The sequence below is a fragment of the Chelonia mydas genome, chromosome 11, assembly GCF_015237465.2.
Source record: "Chelonia mydas isolate rCheMyd1 chromosome 11, rCheMyd1.pri.v2, whole genome shotgun sequence".
NCBI lineage: Eukaryota > Metazoa > Chordata > Testudines > Cheloniidae > Chelonia > Chelonia mydas.
The window spans coordinates 67,262,478-67,287,755 of record NC_051251.2 but is presented as its reverse complement, the minus strand read 5'-3'; the positions used below and the strand labels follow the sequence as shown (position 1 = coordinate 67,287,755).

The following is a 25,278-nucleotide window of genomic DNA, read 5'->3' as shown; positions in this document are numbered from 1 at the left end:
TCTCTCTTTTTTTAATTTAAAGACATCTCGCCTCCGAAGCATGATAAAACTTCTTTGTGACTACAAGAGCTTTAAATCACTGCAGCATATCTGTCAGCTCCCTACTGTTAGCTTTGAAGCACTGTGTGAACAAAGTCAATTTCATGAGAAGCTCCTTCACAGCTTTGAGTTAAGCAATCACCTTGTGACAGATGTAGTTCATCACAACAGGGTTTTTCGAGAACTTGGAGATATACTGATTGGGGATCCCACCAAAATCCAGTCACAAATGAATTGGTAAGGACTTCTCTAAGCTCTTCTACACCAGTGTTTCTTCCTGAAATTATTAATGTGGACCCTTTATTTTCTTTTAATGGTGCCCATTTTTTAAAATTTAAGGATTCAAGAAAATGTACCGCAAATTGATTATTTTCAAGATATCCCGCAGTATATGGCTATAATGAGTTCCATGATGAATACCACTGAGAATGCAACAGCTTCTCAAAAGCAAGGTAGTTTTACCTGTTTACTTTAAAACCTTGGTTTATAAGAATGGTCGCTAGTTTACTCGTTGCTGTTGGCCTTTCTGAGGCAAATTTCACAGATTGTCTTATGAAAGCTATATTGTGATGGAAGTAAGCATGTGCTATGTCCATTGGCTTCTTTTCTAGGACAGGCCGTAGGCCTACTGAAGTCAGTTACAAAACTCCTATTGAGTCAAAGTTGCTGGCTCAAGCCGTCAGAGGACCTAAACGTACGTACAGACAAACTGTGCTCGGTGCAGGCCCCAAAAGCTATGGCTCCAACAATCCCTAGGTCTGCCAGAGGCTTACAGATTGACAAATGGTCCATCCAAATTCAGACATGTTTGAGCACACGGTAGTGCTCCTCTCAGCCAACATGCACAGCATCTTCAGTCTGGGCAAAAATGTTTCTCTTCCGCTGTCTTAACATAGGTGCTCTGTGCATAGATATATAATGGTTCTGTAAGTATGGAGAAAACGATTATATCATTTTTTGGTTTTTTATTTTAAAGAAATGCTAAAGGCTATGTTTAAAAATGTCGACCAGCTCAAAGAGGAGCTCAGAAACGAAGCAGGAATGTCCACAGCAAGTATCAAAGCCCTGATGGAAATGCCTCTCCCAGAAAACACAACTCAGGTACGTTTATCCTAATTCTAGCTGAAGGTCCCTTTAAATTGGGCACTCAAATAATTAAATCCAGGGGCTATTAATGAAAGCGGCTCAGCAAATCTCTGCTCCTGTGGGAACGCAGAGGGAGGTACATGATGTTTAAGGGACACAAACTCTATAGTGCTTTATAGATCAAAATAGACACCCTGAGTTGTAACTGAAAGAACTTTGTAAGCCAGAGCAGCCTCTGGAGACCAAGAGCAGTATGTTCTTTGACTGACACGAGTAGCAGGTGAGTAGTCAGATACTGGGTGATTGCTGAAATATTTAGCTAGTGCATTGTGCATTGCAGTAATCCAGTTCAGTGGTCACAAATGCTTGGATATTTTTGGTGAGGTCCACACTGCAGAGAAACAGTGGCAAAGCAGATGGAAAAGGGCATTTCTGGCCACTGATGCCACCAATAATTATAAGAGCTACCCCTGGGATCCAAAACATCCCTGCAGACAATGAATCTCAGCTAAGGATGGACATGCTATCCTCAATGATTCGGCTCCAAAGACTTCTTCCCCTAGCCCTGCCTCAGAGCCTCACCATCATCTTGTCTCGTTTCAGTCTCAAACAGCTCATTTTTATCCAACCCCCAGCTTTGTCAATCACTGGGAAAGTTAAACTGTCGGGTCATTTCAGCCTGTGCAAAATGTGTTAAAGCACTACCATTCTGCTTTGATTCTCCATGCAGGAATAATAGGGAGGAGAAGGTATGTTTCTTAGTCTACAGCATTGGAAGATGATGTTGGGGAAGAGTTTAGAAGCGGTAGTTTAACCCATGCATGTTGGAGTAACCTAATAATGTACAAATCTGCTTTTTGTGCAAATACAGCTCGTTTCTCAGATTCTCCAGCTGGAGTCGTGTGACGTCCATTCCATCGACCCGAAGCTCGACGCAGTAGTAAAGGAGTTCTGCAACCTGTCACTCCCAGAAAGGACCCGCCAGTCTTACATGCTGGGGGTCATATTCTTACGTCACTTAGACATTTACAATTTTCTGTACAAGGTTTGTGTTGGATTTTTAGAGCACTTTTCTGGCTTTTATTAGCTACTGTGGCTGAGATCCTCATCTGGTATACCTGTACTGGTATGGAGCTAGGCTGCTTCCCACCAGCTGAGGATCTGGCCTTGTGTATGAAATAACAAATAATGTTATATTGCATACCTATGCTGACATATACATTAAGACAACTGTCCATTATAGAGCCAGCTGGTGTAAATTGGCATGCCTCAGTTATAACCATTGGGGCCACACTGATTTACAGCAACTTAGGACCTGGCTCTCAAGCTACTCTTGCCTGGTACACCATCCAGCTGGCTCACAAGCTACTCTTGCCTGGTACACCATCCAGCCATCCTAGCCTAGGTCAGGATGTGAACCCAGGTTCCAATGGATACAAGACACTGGGCTAAGGCTCACTGTACCAATTAGCTATCCCACTAAATCCAAAACTGTAAAAGGTTCTGTGATATTTATTTGCCCAATCCATAATAATGTTGCAATTGCTGTTATGGCCAATCAAATATTCAATATGTGTAACTACGGTTGGTGACAACCATATGCTAAAATAGGTATGATTCGTCAACAAGTATGTTTTCGATACACCTTTAACAATGCTGAAATAATTGTCCTTCTGAACAATGCAATCAAATGAGAATGACAGTGAACTTGGCTCTGTAGTGATTGACACAAGGACATAAGAACAGCCATACTGGGTCAGACCAATGGTCTATCTAGTCCAGTATCCTGTCTCCGATAGTGGCCAGTACCTGAGCTTCAGAGGGAGTGTACAGAACAGGGCAATTTTGGAGAGATCCCCCCCTTCTTCTCCTCCCAGCTTCTGGCAGTCAAGGTTGTCCTGAGCATGGGGTTGCATCCCTGTCCATCTTGGCTAATAGCCACAGGTGGATCTAAGCTCCATGAATGCATCTAGTTCCTTTTTGAACCTGTTATACTTTTGGCCATCACAACACCCCATGGCAATGAGTTCTACAGGTTAGTTGTGCACTGTATGAGAAATAACTTCCTCTTGTTTGAATTAAATCTGCTGCCTAGTCATTTCATTGGGTGGCCCATGGTTTTTGTGCTGAAGGTCTTCTACTGTATTCCAGCCATCCTCAAAACAAACTTTCCCACATTTTAACTGTTCAGAGCCAGGTTCTTTAGAGCTATACCTAAAGTTCCAGGGTGGAATTTTCAACAAGTGGGTAAGTGACTTGGGAGTACAAGTTCCATTGATTTCCTATGAGATTTGTGCTCCTAAGGCACTTAACCACTTTTGTAAATCCCACCTCTGACCCCAAAGAATTAGTGCTAGATAGGTGTGTATATGCTGACAGTTATTTTCTTCCTTCCTCTGTCTTCTAGATGTTTTTCCCCAAAGAACTGCAGAAATCAATGGACAAGATGTTAGGCCTCCTGAAAGAGATGGAACATTTCAGGAACCAGGTGGCATCCGGCATGCGTCCGCTGTTAGAAGTCATTAATTCGTTCAAAAAGCTACGGCAGTCTAGAAATGTGCCCCTCTCCAAGGTGTGTATTAGCATGGGAATGGTCCTGAGCTAAAATGCCTTTGGAGTACTTACACAGTGTTGCCCGTAGAATCTCTAAGTACATCCAGGGAAGTAGCCAGAGGTCGGCAAGTCTGTCAGGGTACCTAGAATGTTCTTGTTTGGAATGACATAGGTAGCAGTCACATGGTCAGTATGGGCAAGGGGGGGAATGAAAACACAGAAGACTTACAGCTATGTTGAAGTGGGGTAACTAAGAAGGAGATTAAAGGAGACCTGCAGCCACATTGAAAAGACCCAGCAAGAGGATAGTAAACACAGCATGAGAGCAGGGGTGCTGGAACAATTCGTATGGGGTATGGGTGCTGAAACCAAACAGTAAACTCTCGATATGATAGAAACCACTTCAAGCCAGGGGGTGCGGCAGCACCCCTAGTTCCAGCACCTATGCTTGAGAGTGACACAGCAAGGGCCTGATCGGGCTGCTTCCCTGAGACCCCACTGCTTCCTCCATTCCACACCTCACCCCAGGTCCCCGCTGCTCGCTGCATCCCTCCTCCTTGGGATGGGGGAGTGAGGAGGGAGGGACGTGGAGAGCCAGCGGCTAGTGGACTGAGGAGGCTCGGCCCAGCACTGGGGCTGGTCTGGCTCTTAGGGGGGTTGGCGGCTTGGCTCAGCCGGGTGCTGGGGCCGGTAGCTCGGCGGGCGGGGGGGGGCTGTCCTTCAGGAGTGGGAGGAGCTAACGCTCGGGTGGCCGGCAGCTTGGCCCGGGCTGACTCTGGAGGGGGGGTGGAGGATGGCCCAGCACTGGGGGAGGCCAGCGGCTAGGCCCGGCACTGGTGCCAGCCTGACTCTGGCAGAGGTGGGGGTCGAGGCAAGGGGGCCGGTGGCTCGGCTTGGCTCTGAGGCTGGGCTGGCACACAGGGAGGCTGGTGGCGCAGCCTAGTGCTCAGAGGGGGGGGAGTCAGGAGGGGCAGAGGTTCAGCCTGATGTGGCTCTGGTGGGCAGACAGGGGCTTCTTCTTTTATGGTGGAAGGGGGGGTTTGGGGCTCCAGTGTGTGGGGGGGGGGCAGGGCCTTGGGCAGAAGAGGCAGGGCTGGCGGGCTAGCCTCCCCAAAACAGGGGTTCACCTGCTACCCATGGGCCTGATCCAAAGCCAACAGAAGACAATAGAAAGTCTCCCATCAACTTCAGTGAGCTTTGGCTCAGGCTATAATCACACTTATCATGGTGATTACACTTATCAGCCAACTGGCTGGTCATGGTACCTTACGCTATCCCTAGGGCTGGGTAACCATCCTTCCGCAGCTCATCTCTTGTCCTGTCATTATGCATCTTTTGCATTATGGGAGTAAATCTTGCTCTACATACTCCAGGGAATAAACCATCTTGAAATTAATGAGAGTTGAGGATGCTCTGCACCTTACAGGAGACCTCCAGCATGTCTCATGATTGGGTTCTCAACTCCTTTCTATAAATTTGCCAACCGCTAACACATATCAGCACAAAGTATCCTTTGATATTTATGCTTTTCATTCATATTTATAAATAAGCATGCAAAGGACCAAGCCAGATAGTCTCAGGTTTTCCAAGTAAAGTCCCTTGTTTTGTACACAGATAAACTCTCATCCAAAAGCCTGCATAAATGTGGTTTACTTCTCCCACTGAGATAAGGTGCTTTAAACATGCAGGTGTGTCTTTTTGCTTTTGTTTTTTGTCCCGTAGGCATTGTTTAAAACAACCAACATAACAATAACTCATGGATCATTTAAGTCCATTTCGAAAGCTCTCTGCAATGAGGAAATCACACCCTTGTTTTTTGAATCTTTGCTGCCTAATTTTGGAGATCCAAAAAGACCTAGTTCTTCTATCCAGGATGAAAATATACAGAGAATAATGCGGAAATATGGCATTCCCCCGGATCCCAGTGAGTTTGCGGCGAAAGACGCGCCACAAGAGAAAACACTGAAACTATTCGCTTTCTCAGAGAATGTAGTTAGACTTAAATAGGTCAACTTAAAAATGTGTGGGCTAGATTCTGTTCTCTTTTGCACTAATTGTAAACTGGCGTAACTCAGTTAACTTCAATGGAGCTTCCCTGATTCATCATGAGAATCACTCCCTTCCTCCCACCCCCCGAGCTGGTTGAAATTTTTCAGACAAAACTTTTCATTGAACAATTGCTTGCTTTTTTTTCTTGAAAATTTTGTGAAAACCTGTATTGACATCTTTAAAATTTTTCATTACTTTTTCCCTTGCATCTTTCTGATGCCACTAGCTAAATGGGGTGACAGTTTTTTGGTTATTGAAAACTCTGGGTTTTGGTAAAGTAAATGTTCTTTTCGTGGGTTCCTTTCTAACCTTGAGAAACATTTGGAAAAAAATCTTGAAATTTTTTGCAGTTTTTTAAAAAAAGGTTTTGAACAGCTCTAGCCCCTACAGATTTAGCGGCACACAAATGCTTCAGACCAAATCCTCAGCTGGGTTAAACTGGCAAAGCTGCATGGAAATCAATGGTGCTATGCTGACTTCCACCAGCTGGTTATTGTATCAATTCTTTGTGGAGCACTGATTGATTGATCATGGAACTGTAATGTTTCCTGATGTAGCAGTTTGTGTGGAATGTGATGTATTATTTTGTGCAAGATGCTGCATGATATGACAGCTTGGGTGAGGGTATCCCTGCCACTTCTGCAAGTGGAGACAACTTGGAGCTGGCAGATCCTGGTGGAGAAGTGGGGAATGCAGCCTTCATGGCATTGTCCCTCTCTTCCCCCAAGCCTGCAGTAGCCCGTCTGTGGGAATCGGGCTCCAGAAGCCAGGTGGGAGTCGATGTGGCTGGGGGACACAGCTGTTTTCCACAACTCTACACGAACTCATGAAGTCCCTTTTCTCGACATAGGTCTTGCTCCTCTAGGCATCTGTCTCTTCCATTTTATGTAACAAAAAAGAGCTGCATGTTTGTTTGAACACTGGGTCAGAAACATTTGGGAGCTGACCCAAGCATTTCTGATTAGATCCAGCGAGCAGCTGTTCTGGGCCAAACCCTCAACTGGTGCAAATCTGCATACTTCTGTTCAATGGAGCTGTGCTGATTTACGCCCACTGAGGATCTGGCTCGCTATGCTTATGGGTGACTTATTTTCATAAAGTTTACAAAGGAAAACTCAGGCTTCTGAGAGGAGTAGGGCAGCGGCTTAATGTTCCCTCATCTCCCAGTTCCTGTGGTGGGCTGGTTTTAGGACTTGACAGGTCAGTGCTTTCATCCTAACATGTCATTTTTCCAGCTGCACTAACATTATTACCTGCTCCTCGTTCACAAAAGTCCATTTAACCTTAAAGCAAAAAAAGCTCCGCTAGAACAATGAGAATCTTATTGTCTTGATTTCCACAACAGGAGACCTTGGGGTGGATTAGCTCTGTCAAGAGGTATTACGTCAGTCAGTGCAGAGAGGGTTATGCAGACATTAATTGGACACAGCAACAAAAGTACTCTTGGGGACTTTCGTGCGTCTACTTTATTTGTGCTATTTGTTTTTTTTTTGCCTTGCAGCGCCTTTCTGCTTATCGTTTTATCTGGATTTGGTTAGTACCTCTACTGGAGCTTTAATATGGTCTTTCCTCAAACCTATGCTGTTTGGGAAGATTCTGTATACACCAGACACCCCAGAAACTCGAGCGATCATGGAAAAGGTATGATGTTGTGAATAATGAGAGGGGCTCCGGTCAAGCAAATCCCAATGAGAGAGCTTCTTGTTGAGTCTCCAGCGCAGGCTGGCTTTTTGGAGAAGTAGCAGAATTCTGTTTTCTGCCTGTGCTGGAAGTATTAGAGTTGGTTGATAACCCCCCCTGGGAGAAAAATGAATCTTGACACATTACTGTAGAACATAGCTGATGTGGTCTCAAACTGGGGGTAATCTAAGGCTTCGAAGACTCTTTGAGATGAAAGAAGAATGTAGATCAGTCATCAGCAAAGAATTGTTTAATGCATTTAAATTCAAAATGGGAGTGAAGTACTGATCGTGGGGTGTTGGTTGGGACCAACTGGGACCAATTACGGAAGCTGGATCACAATTTGGTGAGTATTCAGAGCTCGGGGTTTGCTTTGGACCCATCGCTGATTGGGTTATCCCTAAAAATAATGAGGTTAGATAAGCTTGCAAACCCTTCGGAACTTGTTTCCAGTGCGCTGTAGCTTTGTATTTCTGTTTGTGGGAAAGCACTGCAGAGAGAATCCTGATCTCCAAGAAACAAAAATACAAATGAAAGTGAAAGGCAGCGAATTTAAAACTGAGGAATGAGAAGTGTGATTTCACACAATGCACAGCCTCTGGGGCTCTTTGAGACCAGCTGTCACTGAGGCCAAGAGCTTAGCAAGATTACAAAAAGGACTGGACATTTAGACAGATAACAAGAATATCCAGAATTATAATAGAAAGAATGTAAAAAAAAATTATGGTGAAACCCTGTGTCCATTGAAATCAATGACATGACTGACTTCCATGGGGCCAGGATTTAACCCCAAGAGTTTTGGAAGTGATGGAGACACTCACTCTTCAAGGCATAAACCAACCTCTAATGAATGGGGGTAGGAAAAATATTTCCCTGTGCTCAGGTTATCCCAAAACGATCTACTGCAGGGGTTTCTTGCCCCTTAATCTGAAGCAGTTGATGCTGGCCACAGTCAGAGACAGAATGTGGGACTGAATGGACCCCAGGTCTGATACATTCTGGTGATTCCTATGGTCTACAGGTCAATTGAAACATAAAATTGTTAAAGAGACAGCGACGATTTGTAATCTACCCCTTTGTGACTGTGGTCAATAGTTTCCTTTGCATGAAAAATCCAAGCAGCACTAGAAATGTGAGGGGCATTACGGGGTTTGGAAGCATTTCTCTGCAAAAGGCCTTAGACCCAAATCAGTCCTGGCATAAGCAGCAATATCTTCCATTAATCATAGAATCATAGAATATCAGGGTTGGAAGGGACCTCAGGAGGTCATCTATTCCAACCCCCTGCTCAAAGCAGGACCAATCCCCAACTAAATCATCCCAGCCAGGGCTTTGTCAAGCCTGACCTTAAAAACTTCTAAGGAAGGAGATTCCACACCTCCCTAGGTAACACATTCCAGTGCTTCACCACCCTCCTAGTGAAAAAGTTTTTCCTAATATCATTACTCCTCGTTCTGTCATCTGCTACCACTGAGAACAGTCTAGATCCATCCTCTTTGGAACCCCCTTTCAGGTAGTTGAAAGCAGCTATCAAATCTCCCCTCATTCTTCTCTTCCGCAGACTAAACAATCCCAGTTCCCTCAGCCTCTCCTCATAAGTCATGTGTTCCAGTCCCCTAATCATTTTTGTTGCCCTCCACTGGATGTTTTCCAATTTTTCCACATCCTTCTTGTAGTGTGGGGCCCAAAACTGGACACAGTACTCCAGATGAGGCCTCACCAATGTCGAATAGAGGGGAACGATCACGTCCCTCAATCTGCTGGCAATGCCCCTACTTATACATCCCAAAATGCCATTGGCCTTCTTGGCAACAAGGGCACACTGTTGACTCATATCCAGCTTCTCGTCCACTGTAACCCCTCGGTCCTTTTCTGCAGAACTGCTGCCTAGCCCTTCGGTCCCTAGTCCGTAGCGGTGCATGGGATTCTTCCATCCTAAGTGCCAGACTCTGCACTTGTCCTTGTTGAAACTGATCAGATTTCTTTTGGCCCAATCGTCTAATTTGTCTAGGTCCCTCTGTATCCTATCCCTACCTTCCAGCGTATCTTCCTCTCCTCCTAGTTTAGTGTCATCTGCAAACTTGTTGAGGGTGCAATCCACACCATCCTCCAGATCATTAATGAAGATATTGAACAAAACCTGCCTGAGGACTGACCCTTGGGGCACTCCACTTGACACCGGCTGCCAACTAGACATGGAGCCATTGATCACTACCCGTTGAGCCCAACAATCTAGCCAGATTTCTATCCACCTTATAGCCTTAATGTCAATGGCAGTTGCTCTCCCTTCATCAGGACTGACTTTGGTCCTTCATCACAGCGCACTGTGTAACCCAACAGGAAAATATAGAGTTTTGTGACTGCACCAAATTACTGCTCTGTGCTAACTAGATAAGGAGCTGAGGTCAATAACCTTTAGTAGCTTCTGAAGGAGTTTTTGGGGAGGAAAATGGTTGATTCTTGATTAACAGAACTGGACTTTTATTCTTAGACATAGAGGAAGTCTATAGTTAAAACACTTTAAGCTTCTCCCGCCGACATAGCACTGTCTATGCAGGGGGTTAGGTTGCTATAAACTACGTTGCTCAGGAGTGTGGACTTTTCAAACCTCTACACAACGTAGTTATAGTGATATAGGTCTGTAGTTTAGACCAGACCTTCATCATAATACTTAAGGCCCCAATCCAGCAAAGCATGTAAGCAGGTGCTGAAGTCCAGCTCTGTTCAGCAAAGCCCTGAAACGTAGGCTAAACGTTAAGCACCTACATGTGACTGAGGCATGTGTTGAAGTTAAAGACATGTTAAAGTTAAGCATGTGCTTAAGCGTTCAGCAGAACAGGGATGGACTGCTGAATCGGGGCCTAAAGAAGGAAAAACTTGCTCAATGTCATGTGAAAGGACCATGGAAATATTAATTTAGCTTTTTGTAAACAGGTCAAATGGATTTATTTCATGTGTTTGTTTTGATTTGTTTTTTTAAGTCTAATGCAACCCTGAAGCAGATGGCTGATCTAATGGAAAAGTCCCAGGAATGGCTGGACAAGTCACCGTTGATCATGAATTCACTGACTACATTAAACGAAACAATTCCAGTTGTCAAGGTATTATTATCTCACAGCTAACAGGGTTCCTTTGTCGCTCAAGTTAACAGAAGGCTGGGGGCAGATCCTATCTGATATAAATTGTCCACCAACAATACAAACACCAAGAGATTCTAAAGGGGCACCTTTTCAGAGCTAAACCCTCCTTCTGAAATGCTTACAGTACTTCCTCTAAAACTTCCAACACACTGAGGACTGATGGTTGGCCATACAAAGGGGAGAATTCTCTTAGGTTTGTAAATGCAATTGCCTTCTGCTTGACGTAGCAATCAAAGCTGGGTGACTCATCACACGGCTCACCCCAGCCTGAGATACCAAAGAAGTGGTTCTCCTCAGGAAGCAGAAAAGCTGGGATAATACCTAGTTCTCCTCATTTGAAAAGTGCTGGAGAGCCTAGAGGATGAACGAATGCCATTCCGCCTTTGTAGCTCAATGAGGAAAAATATTTAAATATCAAGGTAAAACTTCAGACTCTCTCCATGAGGAACAAGTCACTGCTCAAACCTGGAAAGCTGTAACGTGCCTCCTCTTTCTACTCACTCTCCGTGCTTAAGTTACTTTGAGGCACTTTGAGGTTACTTTGAGTTACTTAAGTTATCTTAGCAGCAATGATTGGCTTCTTTTTGGTGAAGAAACAGAACACAGCCTGTTATAGAAAGGATATCTTGGGAACACAGAGTAAATATTAACTGGTCTCAGTGGGAGAAATTCACCACAGTGTACATGGCATAGCTAGACTCCTGGAAGATCCAGGACGGAGCGTGTGAGAGTCAGCGATGAAACATTCTCCACTGAGCGGACTCCTTCGTGGAATGAGCTATTAGAGATTCAGCTAAGCTCAAACCTGAAGGCCTGAAGCTCATTTACACGCAGGCTGCTCTGCACTATGCTGTGACAGCGTACAGCGCCCTTACAGGGTCTGTCTACACAGCATTCTGGAGTCCACGGGTTCAAGCCTCCCAGGAGAGTCGACAGACTCAGGCTAGCACAGCTCATGCTAGGGTTCTAAAAATAGCTGTATAGACAGGGCTGGACCTTGGGCTCTGAAGCCCAGGGAGAGGGGTGGGCTGAAGAATCCAAACCACAGCGTCAAAGCACTGGCTCTATGGTTAGTTTCAGAGCGCTAGGGTAAACCACACCTGCTGACCTGGGCTGGGACGCTTGCTCCTGCGGGCTCCAAAACTGCAGATACACCAAAAGTTGGTAGAAATTACATTTGCACATACTTTAACGTCTCTGTGTCACTAAGGATTCAGGCCTAAGTGCTTTCCGGAACCAGTCCGATGCCCAGTGAAATCAATGTGATTGTTTTCCATTGGATCAGGCCCTTAGAGAGCTGTAAGACACCGTCACTGGCTAAAGTTTTCTCTCCGTAACTGAAATCAAGTGAAGAGAGGAGGCTCGAGAAGGGCGTAAGTAACATGGAGGGGATCCAAACAGGATGAATGTCACTATCTCTCTCTCACTCTCATTTGATAGAATACCCTGCAGAATCCATTTGTGCAAGTTTTTATCAAACTCATGGTGAAGCTGGATGCTGTCAAACTGCTGAGCGAAATAAATGAACTGGGTAAGTTGCTATTCATACACCTCCTATTTGTATAACAGTGCTCGGAACATCACAACTGCCTCACTGCCTTAGACCATTGGTGTAACGATTCCTGCTGGCCAGTAGCTGATGCATTAGTGCCAATCAAGCTCATTCATAGTGTATATTTGCAATGCTTCATGCTTTGTGGGGCTGGAAAGATTCCTCCTTCACCCTCTTAAAATATCAGCATATGTCCTGAGCAATATGGTTTGAGTGCCCACATTATGGATGGATAAGACAGATGGGGGGAAAAAGGGAGCATTATGATCCTTGTTTTACAGATGGGAAACTGAGGCATAGAGAGATTAAGTGATTTAGCCAAGGGCACACAGGAATTCTGTGGCAGATTTTGCCTTGAAGTGCAGTCTCCTGAGTCCCAGTCTTGTACCTTAGCCCAATGCCACTCATCCTCTCCATAAATATGTCTTATGTGGCATCCAGTGTGTAACACAAAACACATTATCAGGTGCATAAGCCAGTCTTTTAGCTGTGGGATCCCTGAAATGTAACCTGTTACTGTGTTGTTGTTGTTTTTAAAGAAGCTAATGTCAAACCAATATTTTTAAAAAAGGTAAACAGGATGATGTAAATCAGGCCAGTTAGCCTGATAGTGATCCCAGGAAAAATTTCAGGAAGGCTGATATGGGATATCATCAGTAAAGAATTAAAGGACAGTAGCATAATTAATGCCAATCAACATGGTTTTATGAAAAATGAGCTTGTCAAACAAATGTATCTCATCATAAACTGATCACTAGTTTGGTTGAGAAAGGTAACTGTGCTGAGATAATAGATTTCTGTAAGTCATTTGACTTAGTCCTGCATGACATTCTCATAAAAAAAATTAACACTATACAAAATTACTGTTTTCCATATTAAATGGATTAAAACCTAGTTAAATAATAGATGTCAAAATAATTGTAAATGAGGAATCATAGAACCCTAGAAGTATAAGACTGGGAGGGACCTTGAGAGGTCATCTAGTCCAGTCCCCTGCACTCAATGCAGGACTATATAAAAACAAGACCATCCTTGGCATGTGTTTGTTAAAAACCTCCAATGATGGAGATCCCACAACCTCCCTAGATAATTTATTCCAGGGCTTAATCACCCTGACAGTGAGGAAGTTTTTCCTAATATGCAACCTAAACCTCCCTTGCTGCAATTGAAGGCCATTGCTTGTCCTATCCTCAGAAGGTAACGAGAACAATTTTTCTCCCTCCTCCTTGTAACAACCTTTTATGTACTTGAAAACTATTATCACGTCCCCTCTCAGTCTTCTCTTCTCCAGACTAAATAAACCCAGTTTTTTCAATCTTCCTTCATAGGTCATGTTTTCTAGACCTTTAATAATTTTTTGTTGCTCTTCTCTGGACTTTCTCCAATTTGTTCACATCTTTCCTGAAATGTGGCACCCAGAATTGGACACAAGACTCCAGCTGAGGCCTTATCAGCACGGAGTAGAGCAGAAGAATTACTTCTCGTGTCTTGCTTACAATACTCCTGCTGTTACATCCCAGAATGGCATTCCCTTTTTTTGCAACAGTGTTACACTGTTGATTCATATTCAGCTTGTGATCCACTATAACCCACAGATCCCTGTTCACAGTGCTCCTTCCTAGGCAGTCATTTCCCATTCTGTAAGTGTGCAACTGATTGTTCCTTCCTAAATGGAGTACTTTGCATTTGTCCTTATGAATTTCATCCTATTTACTTCAGACCATTTCTCCAGTTTGTCCAGATCATTTTGAATTTTAATTCTGTCCTCCAAAGCACTTGCAACCCCTCCCAGCTTGGTATCATCCACAAACTTTATAAGTGTCCTCTCTATGCTATTACCTAAATCATTGATGAAGATCTTGAACAGAACTGGACTCAGAATTGATCCCTGTGGGACCCCACTTGATATGCCCTTCCAGATTGACTGTGAACCACTGATTGATTACTCTCTGGGAGTGGTTTTCCAACCAGTTACACACCCACCTTATAGTAGCTCCATCTAGGCTGTATTTCCCTAGTTTGTTTATGAGAAGGTCATGCAGGTACCTACTTGGAGAATAGACTTCTGATACCAGACGACTCTTTAATTGATCAGAAAAAGGCTTTAAAAGCTCCAATGGTTGGAAGGTGAAGCTAGACAAATTCAGACAAGAAATAGGGTGCAAATTTTTAACAGTGAGGGTAATTAACCATTGGACTGACGTGCCTAGGGACATGATGGATTCTCCATCACTTGATGTCTTTAAATCAAGACTGGATGTCTTTCTAAAAGATAAGCTAGGGCTCAGACAGAAGTTATGGGCTTGATGCAGTGTTTACTCGATGAGGTTCTATGACCTGGGCTACGTAGGAGGTCAGACTAGATGATGATAATGGTCATGTTCCAGTACCAGATATGGCCTGGCAACAGAGCCTGCTTATACACATGTGACATGTTCATCATAAGTTCCTTTAATGCTCTGACAGGTATGGCTGAGGTTCCTTTAAATCAACAGTCACCAACCTGTTGATCCCGGAGCCTCGGCCAGTCAATCGCAATCTCCGGGCCGCTAAAAGTCCAATGGGTGCAGGGGCTCAGCCCTGCCTTCCTTGGCCCCATGCCACTCCTGGAAGCGGCTGGCTGCTGGCATGTCTCTGCGGCCCCTGGGGGAAGGGGAGGGTGAGGCGGCTCTGTACGCTGCCCTCGCCCTTAGCACCATCCCCGCAGCTCCCATTAGCTGGAAACCGACCAATGGGAACTGCGGGGTGGCGCTTGCAGGTGCGAGCAGTGCACGGAGACCTGCTGCTGCCCTCCCTCCAGGGGCAGCACGCAGAGATATACCAGCAGCCAGCTGCTTCTGGGAGTGGCGTGGGGCCACAGCAGGCAGGCAGCCTGCCTGAGCCCTACTGTGATGCCGACCAGGAGCAGCCTGTGGTAAGCGCCTCCTGCCTGGAGCCTGCACCACGCCGCCCCATGCCCAGCCCAGAGCTCCCTCGCAGACCCCGCACCCCCTCCCACATCCCAACCCCCTACCCCAGCCCGGAGCCCCCTCCTGCACCCAAACTCCCTCCCTGAGCTTGCACCCCAAGCCCCTGCCCCAGCCCGGTGAAAGTGAGTGAGGATGGGAGGAAGGACTGGAGGGAGCAGGGCCTTGGGGAAGGGGCGAGGTAGATCCTGGGTTGATCTTAAATTCAAAATGTGATCTTGTGCGTAAAACGGTTGGAGACCACGGCTTTAAATGAACACGGTGCCACCTAATGGCTGAATAGTGTAATATGGTTTAGCATTCCATTATAATTATAGTCCCTTCTGGCCTCAAAATCTATGAAAAATAGTCTTAAAAACCATAAGGCCTAGTTTAAATGACTCCAATCCTGAATGTTAGTCAAATAGACATTGCAAGAGAATCTCTGCAGTAAATTGTATTAATCCCCTCTGGCCACCAGAGGACACTGTTCAGACATAATTATTCACCCAAATAGTGAATTGGAAGCCTGATGGGAAGTGATTTTAATAATTCACTCACATCAGAACTGGAGTTTTGCTTTAAAGTTTTCAGGTCTCTCAGGTCCCCCTCTCCTCCCTACTCCCTCAGTGAGTAATGTAGCAGCCACTTTAAGAACATAAGAATGGCGATACTGGGTCAGACCAAAGGTTCATCTAGCCCAGTGGCCAATGCCAGGTACCCCAGAGGAGATGAACAGAACAGGTAATCATCAAGTGATACATCCTGTCGCCCATTCCCAGCTTCTGGCAAACAGAGGCTAGGAACACCACCCCTGCCCATCCTGGCTAATAGCCATTGATGGACCTCCATGAACTTATCTAGTTCTTTTTTGAACCCAGTTATAGTCTTGGCCTTCACAACATCCTCTGGCAAGGAGTTCCACAGGTTGACTGTGCATTCTGTGAAAAAAATCTTCCTTTTTAAACCCGCTGCCTATTAATTTTATTTGGTGACCGCTGATTCTTGTGTTCTGAGGAGTAAATAACACTTTCTTATTTGCTTTCTCCACACCAGTCATGATTTTATAGATCTCTATCATATTCCCCCCCCTTAGTCGTCTCTTTTTCAGGCTGAAAAGTACCAGTCTTACTAATCTCTCCTCATACAGAAGCCGTCCCATGCCCCTAATCATTTTTGTTGCCCTTTTCTGAACCTTTTCCAATTTCAGTATATCTTTTTTGGGATGGAACGACCACATCTGCACGCAGTATTCAAGATGTGGGCGTACCATGGATTTATATAGAGGCAGTATGATATTTTCTGTCTTATTTTCTATCCCTTTCTTAATGAGTCCCAACATTCTGTTTGTTTTTTTGACTGCCGCTGCCCATTGAGTGAATGTTTTCAAAGAGCTATCCACAATGACGCCAACACAGCCCTTGTTTGCGCGAGTGGAAGCTGATGTAGATCAGGAGTGAGCCTAGCTCATTGCAGCCCATATCAGCATGCTGTGTAGAATGAAATGAGTGCAAATAGTCACCTATTGAGTGCAATCACCTGTCCTAACTGCAGCAAAACCATCATACTTGTGGCCGCTGTTCCACATTAGTTACACTGCATTATGTAGTCACCCATGTACAACAGCCAGAAGACAGCAGTACTTTTATTGGCTGCATTAACAGGTCTAATACACACAGCACCATGGCAGACCTACCTCCGACTTGACGGGCTTGGATAAAATAGATTGTGTTCGCCACTGAGCTAAAACAGATCAGCAGACATGGCGATTACACTGAAAATCACTGGACGTGGAACGAATGGAGAACATCATACACAGTTTAAAAAACCAGCAGATTAGCAGTAACCTCTGGTTTGAAATGGCTGTCACATTCCATAGTTGGCATTCTCCCAAAGACAAACTGATGAGCGTGTTAAAAATGATTAACCTAAAAATTGGGTCAACCACATGCATTCATTGCACTGATAAATGCAGAATAATATTTTACGATTAATGTTTAGTGTGATTGGTTTTTTTCCATCGTTTTTAGCAGTAACAGCATAATGAAGTGATGGTTCTTTTGCTTCATTCCCTTCCCCCTCACCCCAGATGATATAAGGTTGGAATTGCAGAACAACGCTGACATCATCAATCAACTGAACACATTATCTACCCTGGCAGTAAATGTATCCTCCTGTGTGTCGTTTGATCGCATTCAGGTGGCAAAAAACAGAGAGGAGCTGGAAATGGTAGCTAAAGAGCTTTTTTTGAGGAATGAACTTTTTGGAAGTAAGTGCCGTGTTCAGTTACAGCAATGCCCATGTAATTAATGAATTAACCCTTTTTACCCTGTTATCATGTGCCATAGCCAAAGTGCAGTTCATGAGTCAAGTGCTATACACAGAGTTCTATATTAGGAAGACAATAGGTCCCAGCAAACAATGCTCAACCTGCAATCTTCAGCCAATCAGCCATGACATATTGCATGGCCATGCCTCCTTAGCACAGATGAGAGTGGGCTACAGTCTGCTCCTTTTCATGCAGATAGGTGTAGGTAGCCCTTGGTATCCTGGCAAGGTGCCAGTAGGGTCTTCTGTTGAGCCACCTTGGGAACCCCTGGTGAATCTCCAGGATACAGAGCTGTCCTCCAGATAGGCCTGTAGAGGGAAAGGGATATGTAAAGCAAGTAATATGAAGAGACCACACCTTTCCTTAGCAGATCATACTGTTCTTAAAATGCTTTAATGAAACCAACTAGTAGCCCATTATTGTAGGAGACATATGTTGGCAGATGAGAACTACATTCGTAAAAATCAGATGAATTTGGCCCATTAATATTTGGCTATCATATCAAGTAGGGAAAAAGAAAGGATCTTATGTGTGTCCTTGGTTTAATTTTTAAAGGAATCGGAATGTGAGCTCAGGACTTTCTTGAAAGTCCCATAAACTGTTCTTTTTTAATATCCCATAATTCAAGCCACCATTAAAAACATCTCCCTTATCAACAGAAACTCTACTAACCTTAATAATGTGATGTATCAGTAGTTATTAAAACTGATTTCCTGTACCTCTAGCATACATGAGATTTGATAATCTGTATATGGAATATTTATAGTTTTCCTAGTCGGGTTAGATCTAAGACCAAGGTTTTCCAAAAGTGATTAGTGATTTTGGGTACCTCCAATACTGAGTGCTGATGGAGGAACAACTTAAAAGGGTCTGCTTTTCAGAGGGTGGGTTCTTGGCACCCAGAATCACCAGTCGGTTTTGGAAATGTCAGCATAAATACAGTGTGAGCAACAACAGCTAACTCTGCTTTGACATGCTTGATAGTGACAACAAATTGCATATCTAGCTGAGCAGTAGGCTCTTCAGTTAAAAGACTATTGGGTTTTAATATGCAAAAGGGTTATAAAAATGAGGAGTTCAGATTTGATACTTATACATGGCACTATCCTACTGCAACCATTGTTGACTGAAAAATAAATTTCACTTTGTTTTCTCAAGGTGTCATTTTCAATCTACCATCAAGCAGTAACAGACAGAGGAGAGCAACTCCCGACAGTCTCTCCCTTCCTCCACTAGTCAATTATACCATCCGAATGAGCAGCAGGATTTCCCAAACGACAAATAGGATCAGGGAGAGGATCTGGACCGTGGGCCCACATAATTCAACCTCGCAGAGCCAGATCTACAGCCGAGCCTTTATCTATATCCAGGACAGTATCGAGAGAGCAATCATTGAGTTGCAGACTGGGAAGAGTCCAGAGGAAATAGCTGTTCAAGTCCAGGCCACTCCCTACCCCTGCTACAATAAGGACATGTAAGTTCATGAGCCCTCAGGAAGTCAGCAAATCCATACCCTTGCACTGAGGCAGGACCAAGTAAACCTAGACCATCACTGAGAAGTGTTTATCTACAGTGTTCGTAAAATCCTCCAGTGATGGGGATCTCACAACCTCCCTTGGAAGCCTGTTCCAGAGCTTAACTACCCTTATAGCTAGACATTTTTTCCTAATATCTAACCTAAATCTCCCTTGCTGTGGATTAAGCCCACTACTTCTCGTCAATGACAATGACTTGCAGAACGTGTTATACATTAGCAGGATAATTACAATGGTTGGGACTTACCGGCTTCCTCAAAGCCGTGCTCCCATGAAAAGAAAATCATAATAGAAAAGGAAAATCTATATGAAGATTTAAAGAAATATTATTTTGTTGTTTTAAAGGATCCAGGATGAGACTCTGGCCCTACCGAAATCAATGGCAAAACTCCCAGTGACTCTAGTGGGGTGAGGATTTCACCCAGAGTGTCTTGTCTCATCATCGTACTATAAATATGTGAATCGTCATAATTCCCATAGGTACTACTGTAGGTGAAAATTACTACCCCCATTTTATAGACAGGGAAACTGAGGCATAGCGAGTCACTGGCGGAGCTGGGATTAGACTTCAGGAGTCTTGGCCTATTTCAGTAGGTGTATAAATCCAGATAGTAGCTTAGATAGTAGCTGAGTAGCAGATAGTAGCTTAGAGCTGGGAAACTTATCTGTTGAGCAAAAAAAAAGTCCCTAAGTTTACGAGCCTAAATATGAGCTTTAAGTTACTTGATATTACTTCAAGTCGCAGTATTTATTTTTTGTTCCAGCAATTCCAGTTTAGACACCGTTCATAGCGTACAGTTCTGCTACATATGCCTCTCTCTCTCAGGTGCTGCAAGAGCTATAAAGGAGATGAGGTTGTAACCCTCCTGTCAACAATGTTGAGGGGAGACAGATGAGATTCCAATGCACTGAGCAGTCAGGGTTAACTGCCTGTTATACCAAGTGGTGCAGTATGAATGGTGTATGAACCAGAGTGCGTCTTGATAAACAGACTGGCACAGGAGTGAGGAGTTTTGGGTTCTGCTCACCTTGAGCCAGATCTCAGTGGGCGTAAATCAGCATAACTCAGCTGACTTCAATACAGCCATGCCACTTTATACCAGCTGAGGATCTGGCCCCTAGGTGCGACAGTTATGATAAGAAATGGGATCCTGAGTCTGTGATGTCTCTGAATTATTACAGGGACCAGAGGCGGCATCCAAGCTGGGTAAACACATGTGTGAAAAGCCATTTTCAATGTATTTTACAGCAGTGAGGGATGTTCAGCAAATTGCACTGTTGGCTTGGACACTCATTCTACAGAGGGCAGTATAACTGACTCCACTCTTGCAGACCGAAAGGGTTGAACAGGGTTGGGCAGGGATGGTGTCCCTGGCCTCTGCTTGCCAGAAGCTGGGGATGGGCGACAGGGGATGGATCCCTTGATGATGACCTGTTCTGTTCATTCCCTCTGGGGCACCTGGCACTGGCCACTGTCAGAAGACAGGATACTGGGCTAGATGGACCTTTAGTCTGACCCAGTATGGCCGCTTTTAATGCAGGACACTTCATACTCAAAGCATGAGGTAGTGCCACCTGAGCTAAAAAGCTAGCTGCATCCTGTAGGGCACTTGTTAACCTTATAGGTCGATCAGCCGAGAGACCGAGAGAGAGAGAGTTGTATTCTCCTAATGTAGGTTACAATAGGATAATTCACATGCAAAGGTCTGCCACCTTATTGTGACTGTGAAGTCGTCAGGAATAGTTCAGACAATATGTCAATTATTTACAGCAAAAATACAGATTTTTATTGTTAAATCATTGTGTACTATGATGAACTATTTCCTGGAGGCACTCGTTATTGAGCTGTAAGCTGCTGTTCTCGCACTCTTGCTGCCAAGAAAACAACTCACCTTCACAATTCTCTTTCCCCCACCTGGAAAGTTCAGGAGATGCCATTTCATTCAATCACTAAAATACCCAGGAGCTGTGGAATGACGCTGCAGTAGAAGCTGCTATAAAATCAACATTCATCAACTGATACCACTTAGTTACCATTTTACAGGCAAAGTTGTGGCAATCTCATATGTCATTGTACTGTAACATTTGGAAACTGCTGAAATTTGGAGACCTGGTTGATGTTCTTTTTAGTTGAAAAATGCAGTTTTATCTAAATCAAAACCTTTCATGAACGTGGGTTGATTTTTATGACGTCTTTGAGTTTCCAACTAAAACAATTCAGAACAAAATTAAATTTTAATTTCTCTTGAAATAGTTTCAGTTGAGACGTTTTGCAGAAATAGTACTGGCTTTTTTCATCAGAAAGGGAACATGCTATATGTTCCTTAAAGTTAATCTACTGTGGAAAATCAATCAGGTAACAATCTTGTTTTCAAATACAGTAGGCTCAATTTACTACCACCACTGCTTCCTTTTGAGTGGAAGGAAAGTCTGCTGGCTAACGCATAGGGATGAGGATCAATAAATGTGAATTCTAATACCAGTTCTGTCACAGTCTGACACTGGGCAAGACACTTGGGCCACAGTTTGCAAATGTGGGTGTCAAGTCAGGCACCTGAATCCATATGTAGGCAGGGAAATAAGCAGCCCGATTTTCAGAAATGGTAATTATCTGCTGACTGTATTGACTAACTTTATTCGGAGTCATGAATTCCCAGCACTTTGGATTTAGGTGCCTAACTTTAGGCATACAGTTTTGAAAATGTTGGCCTTAATTTCTCTGTGCTGCAGTTTTCCCAGCGGTTAAAATCAGACGAATAATACTTACATGGTAGCAGGGTAAAAAGGGTTAATTCATTAATATTTTTAAACTGTTTGGAAGTTCTTGGGTGGAAGGTCCTATGTAAGTACAAAATATCCTTATTCTAATAATTATATTCTACATTTAAAAATATGAGCATGGTTTTCCTCTGCAAAGAGTATTAGTTTGAAAAGTATATTCTTCGTAAATCCTGAATCCAGCACATTTTCTATTCAGCTAAATCCTGCATTTGTCTTTTACAGGTTCTTAAGCAGTGTGACCTACTCTCTTCCATTTGCTCTGATGGCTGCTTGGTCACTGTTTATAGCTGCTTTTGTGAAAAAGCTTGTTCAAGAGAAAGATCTAAGGCTATATGAGGTACAGTAATGAAATTATGACTAGATTTTCTATCTAGAAGATAATGTGACATTGACTGGAGCAGCATAAGTGTTAAAAGCCCCGTTTTCAATGTATAAAATGCACATGTTAAACATGTAAATGTATGGAGTCAATGAAATGAATGAATTGTAGTTGAAGGGACATCACTTACTTTCTTTGTTAAAATGAGAGCTGGGGGCTGACTAGAGTTTTGGCAAATAAACCAACTCCTGCTGCGTGTTTCCATTTAGGTGGGTGGGGATGACAAGTTGTCGATGTGTTATTAGTGGTTTTATTCAGTGAGGAATGGGGGACAGCTATATGAAACGTTCAACCTAAAATCAACTTATATACAGCCTGGCTCAAGTTTAACCTGTGTTTCTGAACGTGCTGCAATGGTTTGCTGGAACTCTGTTTGTGTAAACTGTCTTGCAAAGCTTTTGTTATCTTGACTTTTCCCGAAAGGTCGCTCAGGGCAGTCTAGTCACATAAGTCTCATGGCTCGTCTCTTGTGTCCCTGATTGGACCCATACCCCATGTGATCAGGAGGGGTTTGCAAACTCAGGAGACACAATGTTCCCTGGGTACCTAAAGGAGAGGCTGAAATTGGGGCAGGCCCCCAGCCAGTACAATGCCCCAGGTGTTGTATTTTACATCATCTCCAGCGAAAGAGTGCTCTTCGCTCATTGCGCCTACCAGAGGGAAAATAATAGCATTGAAAGCAAAGTGAAGTTCTTTTCCCTGCCATAATTTAATTGGATTTTCAAAGTGAACATGTACTACAGCCTTGAGAGCTAAAGGGCTTTTGCAAGCCTAACCCTCAGCAATCAACAAGAACTCAGACAGATCTGTTCCTGTTACCATTCCCATGGAAACAGCTGCTGGATCACCAAAAAATGTCTTAAACTAATGGACGCTTACAAAAATTGAAGGAAATTTCATGAGTTTTTTTCTTAAAACAACCCAAAACCAATTAATTGACTGATCTAATTGATCGCAGCTTCATGCCATTTTCCACGGGAACCAGAGTAGCGGCAGGCTTGTTAGAAATGTAGCCAGTCGCATCAGTTATAGAAAAGAGCTGTGAATGTGGTTTCTCTTGCAGCACATAATATTCTTAGGTTACTAAAGCTGAGAGGGCCAGGTTCACAGCTGATGTAAATGAGTGAGCCTTTGTTGCAGCAGTGTCTGTTTACACCAGGAGGCTCTGGATTTCTAGTGTTAGGTAAGACGGAAATGAGGAAATTGACTTTTTCTTTTACAGTGAGCTCCTTGGTTGAGATTTTAAAAGTGTCTTTGCAGTAAAACCACTCAATAGTCTTTTAAAATATACTTGAAATGTTTGAGAAAAGCAACGAATACTATAGGCTTATACGAGAGGCTAATGTTAGTATTTGCGTTGGATTTTGGGGGCCATGTATACCTTCTGGGACATGTCACTCTTGTACTGGACTGTTCTGCAAACACAGGATAGTCTGAAGATGCAAATTTGCTAGGCTACACTGTTTTATAAGTAGAGCATATGCCAAAATCAGAGAGGGCATGCTCTAATTTCATGCACTATCCAGAGCATGAGAAGAGAGAGAAGTATTTCAGTGACAAGTATATAATCAGAAATATCTCTTAATAAACAGCTGTCCCTTTTCTGCCTTCTTTTCCATAGTACATGAAGATGATGGGTGTCAACTCCAGCAGCCATTTCATTGCCTGGTTCATTGAAAGTGCCACCTTCCTTCTAATCACAGTCATGTTTCTCATCATTATACTGAAAGTTGGCAACATCCTGCCCAAAATCAATGTGGTGATTCTGTTCCTGTACCTCATGGACTACAGCCTCTCCATCATAGCCATGTGCTACCTCATCAGTGTCTTCTTCAACAACACCAACATCGCCGCCTTGGTCGGCAGCCTTATCTACAGCCTCACCTTTTCTCCCTTCATTGTGCTGCTGGTAATTGAGAATCATTTGAGCTTTTCAGTGAAGAGTCTGCTGGTAAGTTTTTTTCTCATTAAAATAAAGGGGCGGGGGTGTTTGGCAGCAGACATTTGCTTCTGGTGCTCCCGAGGGTCACAAATGAATGTGAGCTGAGTGGCTTCATTCTAGACTCTGCTTAGGGACATCACCAAGCCACTGCACAACGTGACGCAAGGTAGAATTCTCCAGGTTCTGATCAAGAGCTACCCACAGCTAGACTAGCAAGGCTGTTATGGATAGAAATGAGGGGTTCTGTCAGCACTTTAAGGGAAGGTTGCTGACTTCATTACACCTGGCACTGCCAATTCGTTAATTGCACAAATCTCAAATTCCCCTTTACATAGCAATGAAACCAGACCTCAAGAATTATAACGTAATGCTTGCTCCAAAAGAGAAAAAACAAGATGGTCAGATATCAGTTCCTTTCTGAACTGAGATATGGAATAAAAGGACTTAGCAGGAGGGGCAAAACATCTCACTGGCTAACCCATCTCTGTCCTGCAATGGAAACCTCAGATCCTGCACTCCATTGGGATCCCACAATGTAAAGCAGTTACACCCAAATCTTCAAATGCATTTAGGCTCCTAACGTTCACTGATTTCAATTCAAATTGGGAGCCTAAATACCTCTGAGGATCTGGGCCTTAGTGTCATTTTGGCATACGGGAGTACCTTTCTCATTTCTTGGACTGTATAAAGTCAAGGTATTAGTCTCATAAGTAAAAACCTCTGACTGGAGACAAAATTTTCTCTGGAATCATAGATGTTTAGGTCCCAAAAGCCAAATTCATTGCTTGCATAAGCAAACATAAGTCCACAGAATTCAGTGGATTAATTTTGCCCCGTGCTTCAAGTAATTCTGACTGACTGATTAACTTGCAAAGTTGCAATTTTTCAAAATTTTGTATCGGCCCAAATCCTCTATTTGTGAATACTGCTTGCGTAAGATATCGAACTGTCTGATTTTTGTGTACAAATGCATGTTTTTGCACAAAGAAGTAACTGCATATGCAAAATTATAGGGGCACTTTTAGAGACCACCATGGAAAATTTTATCAATAATGTGTTTGATCCAGTGCTCACTGAAGTCAGGGGAAAGATTTGCAGCCACATCTCTGGCCACTGGATCAGGCCCAATGAAGGGTTTTTTGTGAGTTCTTCGGTAATTTTGTTTTCCAATTTGTTCCACAGAGCCTGTTGTCCCCAACTGCATTCAGTTATGCAAGTCAGTACATTGCTCGTTATGAGGAGCAGGGCATAGGTAAGTAGGGGACATA

At 43.7% G+C, this 25,278-nt stretch overlaps 1 protein-coding gene across 1 annotated transcript in view; it reads left to right on the top strand.

Moving 5' to 3' along the window:
- ABCA12 (ATP binding cassette subfamily A member 12) overlaps window positions 1–25,278 on the top strand; it is a 122,464-nt gene that overhangs the window by 40,421 nt on the left and 56,765 nt on the right. The window contains exons 12-25 of the mRNA XM_043525582.1: window positions 23–276; window positions 379–491; window positions 1,016–1,140; window positions 1,997–2,170; window positions 3,533–3,697; window positions 5,401–5,602; window positions 7,229–7,368; window positions 10,389–10,508; window positions 11,988–12,078; window positions 17,134–17,313; window positions 18,532–18,847; window positions 21,912–22,026; window positions 23,690–24,019; window positions 25,193–25,262. Coding sequence (XP_043381517.1) covers window positions 23–276; window positions 379–491; window positions 1,016–1,140; window positions 1,997–2,170; window positions 3,533–3,697; window positions 5,401–5,602; window positions 7,229–7,368; window positions 10,389–10,508; window positions 11,988–12,078; window positions 17,134–17,313; window positions 18,532–18,847; window positions 21,912–22,026; window positions 23,690–24,019; window positions 25,193–25,262 — 2,395 coding nt within the window. The remainder of the gene's footprint in view (window positions 1–22; window positions 277–378; window positions 492–1,015; window positions 1,141–1,996; window positions 2,171–3,532; window positions 3,698–5,400; window positions 5,603–7,228; window positions 7,369–10,388; window positions 10,509–11,987; window positions 12,079–17,133; window positions 17,314–18,531; window positions 18,848–21,911; window positions 22,027–23,689; window positions 24,020–25,192; window positions 25,263–25,278) is intronic.